Source organism: Volvox carteri, assembly GCF_000143455.1.
Source record: "Volvox carteri f. nagariensis unplaced genomic scaffold VOLCAscaffold_51, whole genome shotgun sequence".
Taxonomy (NCBI): Eukaryota; Viridiplantae; Chlorophyta; class Chlorophyceae; order Chlamydomonadales; family Volvocaceae; genus Volvox; species Volvox carteri.
In genome coordinates, this window is record NW_003307594.1 from 438,737 (window position 1) to 451,050 (window position 12,314).

Here is a 12,314-nt window from a genome sequence, read left to right on the forward strand (position 1 = left end):
GTAGCAATCTCGTGGAACCCAAGCTTGTGCCCAGGCAGCGAAAGTAGCAACACGGAACTGCCAACATTTGAGAGACGTGGCAGGCCTATGGCGCGGGACAACAACATGGCTTCCCCGAATCTCACTGTGTATGGTTCCCATCTGTGCCCCCTCCCTAGCCCCCGCCCTAGCCCGCCCCCGCCACCATCCCGGGGCCCAATGCTCCCCCCCTCCATCTCCCTCCCAGCCCCTCCTTCGACAACCCCCTCCTCACGCATAGCCTATTTTCACGGCCGGGGCGCGGCCCCCATGCATCCCGTAGTGCTTATAGCCGTTGCGCTCCGCCAGGCGATAGAATGCCGTACCGTCGTACATTCCCCGTATATCCTCGCGTCGCAGTACACCAGTGGAATCCCGCAGCAGCGCCCAGGTCATGATCCACTCCCCGCTGCTGGCCATTCTGCAGGGAGTGGTGGAGTTGGACCCTTGATACTTGGCGGGGGTTCAAGCAGCCGGAGGCAAGCATGGGGTTCAAGAACGTTTAAAAAAGACCTGGAACTGCATCCAAATCTGGAACTGCATCCAAATCTGGAACTGCATCCAAATCTGGAACTGCATCCAAATCTGGAACTGCATCCAGATCTGGATCCAGATCAGGACAGGAACAAGGACCAAGCAGTCCAAGAGGGGTGGTACAGAGGTTAAGGATATTCCAACAGATTGCAAAAGTGTCCTTCCTTAAAACCTCCAACATATATCACATCAGAAAGCAGCGGCGATCTGCCAAAGCACCAAGACATCCAGGACGACCAATCGCCTTTTCCAATGCGCTGTAGTGGCAGTCGACTTAAAACTAGCGGGCGCTAAATTGCATTGCATGCAGGAAACGCATTTACATTTACATACTTTACCCGGGATTTGCCGCATAGGAAATTGCGAAAGCAAGGTAACTCAAATAACCTCCTGATGGGGGCCACAGCTATCATCTGAAGCCTCGAGGGTGAGGCCGGAAGCTTGAACTAAGTCTCTCGCAGTAGCAGTAGCAGCAGCAGCAGCTTTTGGAGCTGGCGAGCGAAACGACTTCCATCCGTCTCTCTCCCCCCCCCCCCGGGGGATATCCGCCTACTGTTCTGCCTTACTGAGCCTTGCCCCCCTCAACACCCGCGAGCTGCTCTCGCTGTCCTCGTCGTCCTCCACTTCGCTCACCACCCTCCAGGTCCCTCAGGATACTCACATGCCCAAGACGTCGCCCAGGTTCGCCTGGCCCCGCAGAAAGCTGAACACCTCCCACAGCGTAAGGCCCCCTTTGCCGTCCCTGTCGTACTTGGAGAGTACGGCCTCGAAACGCGCGGGCGTGAAGTGGCCGGAGCGGTCCCACGCCTTAGAGTTGCTGCCGTGTACGACCCTGTCTCATGTACACGACAGACAGTGCCCCAGGAGGACTTTTTATGGAGTTTTTATTATTTAAATAAACTTGAGAGGACTCTCTGGTCCTACGCCGAATCGGAATGCCATCTTCTCAAACATGTGCGGTCCCATAACATGCACACACTCCTACCTCCTCCTCCAAAGCAAGTCACCCGTTAAAACAACGGTAAACAAGGGTATTCCTCTCACTTGTGAGCGTTACGGACGTACACCCGCAGTCGCGGATCAGGCAACCAGCTGTCCGCGGTCAACCAGCTCAAAGGTAGCTGCACCGCCATCGCCACAGGTACCGCCGCCAGCGTGTTCAGCGGCTCAGGCAGCAGTCGTCGCAATAAGTAGCGGAAGCCTGCATTCATTCGTATTCGTATTCGTATTCGTTGCGCGAATTTTGCTTTTTGTGATGATGGATGCACGAGAATCATCAAATATGATGCACGTCACAAGTACATTTCTACACATCATGACAACAGGAAAGGAAACACAGGGAACGCCATACCTCAGATTTTACAGTAAGATTGGTGCGCGCAAACGCGTACAACATTACATGGTACACATTATTGCATATGATATGACATGTCATGTTGTTAAGGGGAACACATGCTGTTGAAGTACGGATGCAAACCCGAGGGCTGCAGGGGTATGTGCTTGAGGAGGTGCTTTCAGAGCTCGGGACCCCCCTTTCCTGGCACTCCTCTCGGTACACGTGGACCTCCCTCTCCTCCCCTCGGCCCGAGGGTTGGTGGAAGGGGGGAGGGGGAGGGAGTTAAATGCAAAGTCACGACGAACAAGGGAGACGACAAGGGCTGGAAGAAGGGGTTGGCAACCGAGCTTACCGGTGATGCACTCGCCGAGAGTGATGATGCCGTCCTTGTTGCTGTTGATCGGTGGGTCGGTGGGTGGGTCGGGCAGGCGGACAGACGAGCAGCACGACATCAAACATGCTTGTATGTATGTTGTTACAGGGTGGCTAACTTCGCCAGCGGCCCCCTTTCCCGGGGCAGTCCTTGCTCTCCCCTGCAAGAGGGGCACCCTAATCCGTCACCTCATCCGACTTCAGAATGTATACGTTGAGTTCGGCAACTCACCACCAGCATCCAACCAAATCTAGCGGATCAACGGCGCATCAACTTCTGGTCAGCTCGCAAGTTGATATTATTACGTCCTACATCGTCCATATGATGGGTGTCCACCTCCCATTTCAACACTCCTCAAACACCCCAGGAGCCGGCAGGCGGACTTGAACCCGGGTCGACCGGGAGCAGAAGTCAGGCCTTAACCTCTGCCAGCCGCCTGCATGTATGTATGAAGAATCAAATTTCGCGGCAGACTGATGGTGGCACGGACGACAGCTGAAGCGCCGTGGGGTATCCTAGGCCGTGGGATATGCATCGGAAGGAAACCGGAAACCGGATCCAGATCCAATGGTGATCCAAAGGCGGTCGCCTGACGACAACAGACGGGGCAAAGCACAGCGGCTCTGCTGCGTGACAGCACGTGGATAGCACCAAACCACCGGAACAACTCACATGTCGAAAAATGCGAAATGCTGTTGCAGGGAGGTGAGGGAGCCCTCGGGCGGTGTCAGAGGATGGCCGTTGGGGTGGAACTTGTCGGGAGTAGATGTGACCCGCGGGTCACCTGAGGGCGGCCAAGGGGGGCAGGGAGCGGCGGTGATGGAATGGCCACGATACAGGGTCAACAGCTGCAAACCAGGGCCCAGGTGCACTGGTATGAAAGGCGACGCAGGTTAGGGTGGAATGGCCATGTTGGGAGGGGCGCGGAGGACGGCATTGCCGTAGCTTGCGGGAAATATGGGTATGGGTAAGACGAGCGGCGGCGGCGACGAAGCCCAGCAGAAAATCACGAGCCAGTCAGGGAATGCTTGGGGTAGGTGGGTTTCGAGGCTGCTGTTTGCCGTACACTGCTGCCGGTATGTAATTATCTTCTGTCCTGCGCCAATGACGGTGTACAGCCATCCGTGCCCGTGTCCATTCGCTTGCGCATCCTAGGCTGTAGGCCCTCAGGCCCCCTCATGGCTCGTATGACCCCCAAGTTGCACCTTCGGGGCGTAACGCAACTCCAGGTGTAATACATACGCATACACACACACACACGTATGCGACCTGGATGCCCTTCTTCTCAGAGGCCTGACGGGGGAGGTCCAAGTCGGGGCGAGCTAGGTAGGTATGTAAGTAGGTAGGTAGGGTCTAGGTAGGGACCCCCGACAGTCCAAGTCACTTCCCCGGGTGCGGTGCGTGCCCGCCTTTCAGCCCCTTCAGCCCCCACAGGTGGCTCCCCCCAGGGAGGGAGAAAACACCTTCCAACACCTTGCTTTGTGGGGCGGCTCCGAACGCACCTGGCTGGTCGATATAGTCAGGCAGGTTGCGAGGGGCAGGTCGCTCCATGGTGATGGGCGCTGCCGGGATCTCCGAAACCACTACCGGCGGTGCCGGCGCCGCCAGGCTGCCGCCGCTAACCCCGGGCGGCATCAGCACGCTGCAGTACGGGCCATCTTGGTCAGGCCCCGCGAAGAGGCCGGGGTCCAAACCGATGAATGCCTCCCAGCCGCCGCCGGCCGCCGTTTCACCTGGCGCCGACGTCGCCGCTGTCGCCGCTGGCGTTTCCCCAGCCGGCAGCGGCGGCGCCGCCGCCGCCGCTTCCAGCGGCGAATAGTGCTCCTGCAGGTGCGGTGGATGATGCTGACGGTACTGCTCGCGCTGTTTAGCCTGCGCGATCTGCGCCGAGAGGAGGCCGTAATGGGCCTGATGCCGCCGGTCAATTTCGCCGCTGCCGACTGCGCCGGTGACGTCGTCGTACTGCGCCGAACCCCACGGCGCTGCGCGTTTCTCTACGGAGGTGTCGCCCCCTTCACCACCGAAGCCAATAACAGCGGCGGCTTCCCCAGTCGGGGGGCTGCCGCCGCCGGCAGCCACGGCCCCGATGCCGCCGCTGTCATCCAGAGTGTTGAGAGCGTGGGAGGATAGCTTGCGGGGTGTGGAGGGGCCGGCAGAGACGGCTGCGGAGGAGGCGGGTGTGGCAGTGCCACTCTGGGTGCCGCGGCTTCCCCTCTTGAAGGGATTTGGCACCCGCACCATGAGGAGGGCAGGGGAGGGAGGAGGGAGGGGGCCTCGCGACCTGGTGGTTGTGAGGATACCTCGACCCTGTTGTACACTAACTAACTAGTGCCACTAGGACTATTGCTGATGGGGATGGTGCTGGTGGCGGTGATGACTTGGGGATAGTGGAGGCGGCAGGCAGGTTGGAGTAGCGGCGCTGATCGCGACTGTGAAGTGCCGCAGCTGCCTTCCTGTGGCCTTGTAGCTTAGTGCGAGAAGAGGACGTGGGCCGCTGGACAAGCTGGTTTCGCCGCGGTGGCGCCTCTGGATGTTGTACGGCAGGTCGGGCGAGGGTGCTGCATGGGGGGAAGGAACGAAGAAAGGGACCGATGTCGCCATTAACGTTCTGATGGGGGGGAAAGAAGGGAAGGCGGTAGCGCGATCAGGTGCGCCGCGTGCATTTGCGGCGGTGGGTGCAAGTGGTGTTCTGTACAGGTCGCCTTTTTTAATTTATAACAAAGAGCCTTGCAGAGAGTAGCTTTAGAGCGTGCAGCTGCCCTTCTGGGCTCCAAAAGCTGTTGCTTTGGAAGCGGGGCGGTCAAGCTCTTCACTGGCGTCCAAGGGTTTGGTTTCGACTCTTCCCTTCCCAACCGCTACGAAACAACTCAGCTTTGACCATCATGGCGAATGTAAACCTTTATGCGATAGAGCGGATTGGCGCTGACGTAGACCCCGGGCGCTTGCGGCACCTATGGAGGTTTGCTCCCGGTTCCGAAAAAGTCAAGCAAACGCCCTAGGAAAGCTCCCTGCTCCCACCGCTCGCGCTTGGTCTTCAAGATGTATCTCCTGAGGCCGCCTTTCAAAAGCAAGAAGATCGCAGCTTCAGACGACTGCGGCTGCGAGAGCGATTTACAGCTTTTTGCTGCAAGCTGTCAGGCGCTTGGCTATTTAGCCCCAATAATTCAAGATACCTTCCTGATTACAGCGAAAATGTTTGATTCTGTTTGGAATGACAAGAGGCCACCTGCGGCCATCTTACTATTGACTGCATCCCGTCGTTCGGGGGGTCCAAAGTGGGCTATGACGCAAGCCCCTCTAAAGCCCGCTGCCGTTGTTATTGTTGCCGCAAGCACAGCAGCTCCTTTTCCTCCAGATCAACCCTCCACCAATTGCCCAACCCTCAACAAGATGCCTGACAAATCCAACATTGTGTGCCTACAGCAATATTCGCACAGGTTACATCGCCAACAAAACTACGCACCTACCAAACCGCTCATGCCAAGACTTCATTGTCCCTACCCTCTCTAAAAATTCCATATAAAACGCCCCTAAGGGGACACGCAGGCCTCGCACCTGCCCCGATGCGCGTAGAAGCCGCTAACTCCTTTCCCCATACCTTCTCCTCCACCTGAACGCTAACCAAAAGCAGGAAAGTTACTGCCGCTGCTTTGCCGGCTGGGGCCTCTGCCGGACCCGCACAGAGCCGCAGTTCATTTCCTTTCACCGACTTTTAAATATTCCCGGCCCGCAGCCTTTCCCTGGCTACTCCCTGGCAGCACCGCGCCGGGTGTCGCTTCGACCCTTTCTGACGACAGATACGTCTCTGCTCCGTTCCTCGGCTCCGCCACTACGCTACGAACTGCGTGTCCGATCGCCACAGCCCACCAAAACGGACCAGCAGCCTGTCCTCCTGTAACCCGCCCAAGACAGCCGACACAGCACATAGCTGCAGCACGCGCGTGCGACAGTCACCATAGTAGCAGCAGTTAGCGCACCAGCAGTAGCGGAGCCACGCCAATCCAGCAGCCCGGACACAGCCGCAGGGTGCAGACGCCGCAGTCGCGATAATGATACCGGCGGTGTCGTACCGGCATCATTTCCCGCCGCCAACTGCCGCCGCGGCTGTAACCGCCGCCACTGCATCCGCACCCGCGGCACCGATACCCAGAGGCTTTAAGTAGCGGCAAGGCAAGGAACCAGTACGCGCGTGCAGCACCACATCTCATGCAGCACCACCCACGTTGTTTTACAGCGCACACTCCCAATAGTATAGTATTCCCACTCACGAACCTCCTTTCACAGCACTGTCCGCCCGCGCCGCCGCCGGAGGTCCTCCCCATCCCCCCCCCTGCCCTGCCTCGCATCAAGCGCCTCTCTTTCCTCTCATGCTGCTACCGCCTTCGGCACCTTCAACTTGCCGTATCGCTCCTTGCCCTGTGGCTGCTGTGCGCTGGCGGCAATATAAGACAACGTCGACTGCCAGCGGCGAGCGGTTTCGGCATCGGGCTGCACGCCCGCGGCAAGGTCGGACTGCACCCGGTCGATCAGCTCCTGGACCTAACAGAGCAGAGGACCGTACAGAACAGAACGCTTACAACGAGAAGGAAAGAGTTGAGAGTTGGGACTGCTGTTGTTGAGAATAGGGAGTGCGGAGGGACTGAGTGAGGTCCCTGACGGAGGAGGAGGGCGGGGCAAGTGGAGCGAGGCGGGAAGGCGTTGGAAAGCGATCGGGAACCAAGTCGAGATATTGATTGTTGGTTGTTGGTTGTTGGGGGTGGAAAGGAACGAAAAGGATATCTCGTGCATGAAGGGTTGGGGTCGCCGCATGCAGGGCTGGGAGGGGAGGGGAGGGGAGGGAGGGAGGTGACTCCCTTTTGCGTCAATAACTTGCCCCATCAGTTCAGGCGGCTGCCGTGGAGACTGGGGACGGTCTCGGTGGAGAGGACAAGGATTGGGACGCCACGACGACCCCACTGCACCAGTGCTCGTCAGCTACACACATCTTTCCTTCGCCCCCTCCGTGTTCCCCTCCAGAGCCTCTGCTCTGCCCTTACCCCTCCTGGCACAGCTCTCCTCTCCCCCCAAGCTCAGTACCACACCCAACAACGTACGTGCGCAGCACGGGCCCCGCAGCACACACTAGTCCTCCTCCAGCCCCGTGCAACTATCCCTCTGCACGTCGCGCCAAACCTCCTTCCGTCTTTCCCCCCCTTCTCCTCCCCCTTTCCCCCAATCCACGCCAAATGTCTTCCTCTTGCCGCCTCCTCATAAACCCTTCCCTTCTCGCGTTTTCTCGCATCTGCTCCTCCTCCTAACGCTGCCCAATACCTTCTTCACCCTCCGGCCCAACTCACCTTATCCGTGTCCACCCCGGCCACCTCGCAATCCCAGCACCTCATCAGGCAGTCCAGCACCTCCAGGTAGGCGCACAGGTAAGTGGCGTCACGTACACGACCCGTACTGCAGTACTGCGCCTTAGACTGCGCAGCCACCTTGGCGGCCCGCTGGAGAACGGACAGCACCTGCACGTGTGCGTATAACACGCGAAAAACGTCACGTTGCGACATGCGCGGCGAGGTCGGACATGCAGCAAGCAAACCGAACCGCGTACGACGACACCATACACGAGGGGGGCGGCTGCGGCGATTCGGTCCATCGGAAGCACATGCCTGCGCTTGACGAAACGAAACGAGATGAGATTGGATGAGATGAACGCAAAACGCCAAATTGGAATACTTCAAACATGATCTCAGCAGCGGGGCGCATGTAAGGGATATGCGCCCTTCCCATCCCTCCCATCCCTCCCTCCTTCCTACGCACCTTGCTTCCATCGCGCACAGGAGGATACACCCCAGCCGCAACCGCCTCCACCAGTGCCGGCCCCGCCTCCGCCTTCCGCACATCAACGTCGCCCTGGGCCCCCTCCGCGCGCGTCCCCGTTGCCCCGTCGTCCTTGGCGGCACCCTCCCCTGCAGCGGCGCCCACCTTCACCGCTGCCGGCAGCGGCTGCCACCACAAGAAGGCCGCCGCGCACAGCGCCCTGCACTGCTCCCGCCGTGACAGCAACCTCATACAGCCCGCGGTGACGGCGGAGGTGAGGCTGTCACGGTGCTCGGGGCCAAAGGCGCGGCAGCGCTGCAGGTAACCAATAATGTCATACAGCGCCGCGGCGCGTGTGCGCTGGTCTGCCAGCGCCTCGTCGTACAAGGTGATTGCCTACAAGATAGCCACGCGGGTGGGTGGTAGCGGGGTAAAAGCAATGGCGAGGAGGGGTGATCTTGCCGGGGGGGAAAGAGGAGTGGAGTGGGAGGGATGCGGAGTGCGGTGGAGGCCGCAGTATGCCGTCATGTTTGTGGTGCACCACATCCCGCGCGGCCCTCCACCACATTCCCCCCCGGCTCTCTCAGCGAACCCCACACTCCCACACTCCCTGCCCTCAACTCATCCCATGTTGCGAAACAACACGTTACGGTTGAGGGCACCCGGGGGCCCTAGGTAGGCTCAACCAGCCGCTGCAGCTTTGATGGTGGACAAGAGAGGAGAGCACAGAAGCACGGCCCTGTACGGCGGAACGTGGAAATGGTGAGCCTAGGGGTGCCACCCCTGCATCTTCGCAACCAGGGCCATACATGTTGCCGTACACCCGTACCTCTTCAAAGAACGTGTACGAGAGCAGTTCCAGGTGGGCCTCCTCACTGGCCACGTAACCACACACAAGCAGCAGCCGCATCGCGATGACGGGTTGGCCCGCAGGCCCGCCGTACAGGGGCTCGATGGCCGCCAGCAGGAACTGCAGCAGCGCCTCGCAAGTAATCTGCCGGACAAGAGAGATGAGAGCAGGAACACCATAGCAGTTGGGGCAGGGATCATGGTCAGGCAAAATCGATTTGGCAAGCCAGACCCGACTAGCCAAATGGATTCGTCAGCTCAGGGATGGAAAGAACAAACGGCACACCCAGAGAGGATCCTTCCCTCCCAAATACTACACGGAAGAGCCTAATTTAAATAGAGGACAGCCCATAAGGCCCCTCACCGTAGGCGTCGTGGTGGCAACAGCCGGCGCCGCCGCTTCCTCCTCCGCAGCCGCCGCTGCCGCCGCCTCCTTCTCACCCTCATCAACTGTCGTACCCGCATCCCCGTCCTTGCCACACGCCTCCTCCTCCGCACCCGCGCCTCCACCCCCCTCGCCATCCGCGGCCGCGCCTGCCGCCGCCGCCGCCGCCGCTGCCGCCGGCTTTGCCTTCAGCTGTGAGTGCGGTCTGGCCAGTCTGCGGTGCAGCTCCAGTCCGCAGAAGACCAGGGCGGGCAGTGTGGTCCTCAGGCGGCGGGGACCCCCCTCCAGGAGCTGCTGATGGGCGGTCTTGAGGATGGCGAAGTGGGTGTCGGGGTCGTGGGAGCGCAGGTGGTGCAGCAGCCGGGCCACTAGCACCTGCTCCTCGTCCAGGTCCTAATATGGAGGAAGAGATGGGGGAAGGGACGGCGAGGGAACGGGGGAAGGGGAAAAAGAAGGGAAATGGCAAGCCGTAGCGGGAAAAAGAGGAGGGGAGAGAGGAGAGAGGGGAGGGGAGAGAGGGGAGCAGAGATTGACCCATGTGGAGCATTAAGTCATTTAAAGCCCCAACTAAAGCTTTTACGGTAGAAAATCATCAACAATGAAGGGATTTTTCGACAGAGCATGATCAGATACAGATGCGTCGCCGAAGCCGTAGAGCCGCTTTGCGTTTTAGCCTATAAAAGCACAATCCTGCTGAAGAGACTGATAATGGAGCTCGCACACACCCAAAACACCCCCACTACTACTAACACTTACTCGCGAGGCGCCTCGACATCAAAAACATATACAACATGTTTCCTTGTTTCTTTTCCCTTTAAGCACGCAAGGCACAGCACGCTATGCCAAGCCAAGCATAAACGAGCCGCGCCGAGGCAGGCACGCACCCACCTCATCGTCCAGCTCCGTCGCCCCTCCCGGCTCCCCGGGCACATCCGGGTCCGCCACCAGCGGCGCAATGAACCGGAACAAGCTGCCCACTTTCTCCACACTGCTGATTAGAGTGATGCCGGAAGCACCGGTGCTGGAGCCAGGGGCCGCCTTGGCCGCAGCCGGGGAGCCAGAGTCCAGGACCTGTGGGGTGGTGGGTGCGAGCGGGGGAGGGAGGGGGCGGAGGGGGAACGAGGGGTAGAGAGGGGGAGGGGGCGGGAGGAGGAGAAAGACATGGCCTCGGACTCGCGACACTCAGACAGCACTCAGCAGATGTTGGGGGAGACCTGATCCCGCTTGTACGGGGAGGCCAGACGAAGGAGCGGCGGGTAGCGAGGGGAGCGGTGGCCACCACTGCACAGATAATGGTGTGAGTGTGTTAAGAGACTGGTATTGCCACCTCCGGCACCGCCGCCGCCGCCGCCACGTTTTATTACCACCGAAACGAAATGGAGAGGCCGCGGAGCGGAAATGACAGAGAGAGAGAGACACACACACACACCATCTCAGTCCTGGCCCCTGTTGTTCATGACACCCGCCGTGTCAACTTCTGCCCTTGGCTCATCAGCCATGTCTTAAAGCTCCACTCCACGCCGCGAAAAGTTACAACAGTACAGGACGGAGCTACTCCTCTCTCCCCGTCCCACCCCCCACCGGCCACCGCCCATGCAAATACCTCCACCTGCCGCGTGTAGTGTGTAATCGCAGTTGGCTTCAACCCACCCAGCCACATGCACTCCTCTTTTGCACGCCTTTCTTTTCCTCCCGCCTCGCCCGAGCCAGCCGCCAGACCCTCTATCTCGCCTGAACCTCTCACCCTCAACCCGCCGAACCTGGAGCCACCCGACTCCCACCCTCGTGGCGGCTGCCCCTTCCCACCCACCTTGTGCACAATCTTGACCGCCAGCTCCTTATGAGTGACGTATCGCAGCAGCCGGGTCAAGGGAGGGTACTCCCGCAGGTCGAGGGAGGCGCTCACACCGTACCTGACGTAGGGTGGGGTGTGTGGGATGTGCGGGATGTGTGGGGCGGGGGAAAGGCACGCAGGAATGATTAAAAATACGCCCTGCAGCCCTCTTGCCCGGCAGTCCAAGGGCCGCACCCTCAAGGAAAGGTGGTGTGCAGTGCAACCCAGTGAAAAAGGGGAGGAGGGTAAGACTACGAACTACTGGCGAGTGAAGCAGATACCAGGGGGAAGGGGGGAAAGACGGCCCGATGAAGTGAGGATGTTTTCCCGTGACATGGATACATGCTGCTGGTGGCGGGTGCGGGATGACCCCGAAAAAAGCATTGACTTCGCAGAAGTCGGTGCATATGGGGATGAGGGTGGTGCTCTGAAACGTTTGAAGTTATGTACCCCCCCACTTCACACGCACTTTCATGTATAACCCTACACCACGGGCATGTGACGGTGGAGCTCGCCACAACTCACCTTCCTCCGCTGCGTCCATCTGCTGCTAGCTACCGCTACCACTACCGCCACCACCACCGCTGTTACCGCCACCGCAGTAGCTCAACCCGGCACCCCTGTCGCAGTAGCGCCTCCCTCCTCTTCCCGGTGCCACCCTCACTAGGTACCGATACTAAACACCCGGGTCCGGTTCCTTTCCCTCATTCCTTAACAGTGGAGGCACTGCACTCTCTACGATGCCCTCCCGTCCTCCTCCTCCGTCCCGCCCCACCCGCATCTCACTTACTTGGCCAGGGGTACCGTCAGCAGCGCCGCCAGCTGCCGCTCAGCCCGGGCGTCTCCCCCCAAGCCCGAACCGCGACCACCCAGCGTGTTGTAAGTCGCGGCCAACACCTCGTCCACGTACGACAGCGCGCCGGGGTGTACGGAACCAGCGTACGACAGAAGTGCGGTGTACATTTCCACAGCGTCGGCTGCGGGCAGGTTGGGCTGTGAGGCAATGACCTGCGAATCGTCGGGCAGGTGGCGAAGTGTGGTTCTGGCCGTACAGCAAGGGTGCTATTGCTGCTCATGCACTTACCCCAAAAGCAACCGCTCTTACGCTTTGGGGCCCCTCCTCCTCTCCCCCTCCTCCTCTCCCCCTCCTCCTCTCCCCCTCCTCCTCTCCCCCTCCTCATAT

The 12,314-nt window shown here is 59.9% G+C and overlaps 1 protein-coding gene across 1 annotated transcript in view; it reads right to left on the minus strand.

Annotated features, from left to right (window-relative positions):
- Positions 1-249: 249 nt before the first annotated feature.
- The window catches only part of VOLCADRAFT_96323 (subunit of Retromer complex), a gene marked incomplete at both ends in the record, with an annotated part of 16,807 nt that continues 4,742 nt past the window's right edge, over positions 250-12,314 (minus strand). The window contains 16 exons of the mRNA XM_002955410.1: positions 250-439; positions 1,214-1,384; positions 1,597-1,753; positions 2,241-2,281; positions 2,934-3,045; positions 3,764-4,423; positions 4,584-4,819; positions 5,280-5,353; positions 6,651-6,800; positions 7,598-7,765; positions 8,064-8,459; positions 8,893-9,057; positions 9,277-9,690; positions 10,186-10,368; positions 11,108-11,210; positions 11,922-12,139. Of these exons, the coding sequence (XP_002955456.1) occupies positions 250-439; positions 1,214-1,384; positions 1,597-1,753; positions 2,241-2,281; positions 2,934-3,045; positions 3,764-4,423; positions 4,584-4,819; positions 5,280-5,353; positions 6,651-6,800; positions 7,598-7,765; positions 8,064-8,459; positions 8,893-9,057; positions 9,277-9,690; positions 10,186-10,368; positions 11,108-11,210; positions 11,922-12,139 (3,438 nt within the window). The remainder of the gene's footprint in view (positions 440-1,213; positions 1,385-1,596; positions 1,754-2,240; positions 2,282-2,933; positions 3,046-3,763; positions 4,424-4,583; positions 4,820-5,279; positions 5,354-6,650; positions 6,801-7,597; positions 7,766-8,063; positions 8,460-8,892; positions 9,058-9,276; positions 9,691-10,185; positions 10,369-11,107; positions 11,211-11,921; positions 12,140-12,314) is intronic.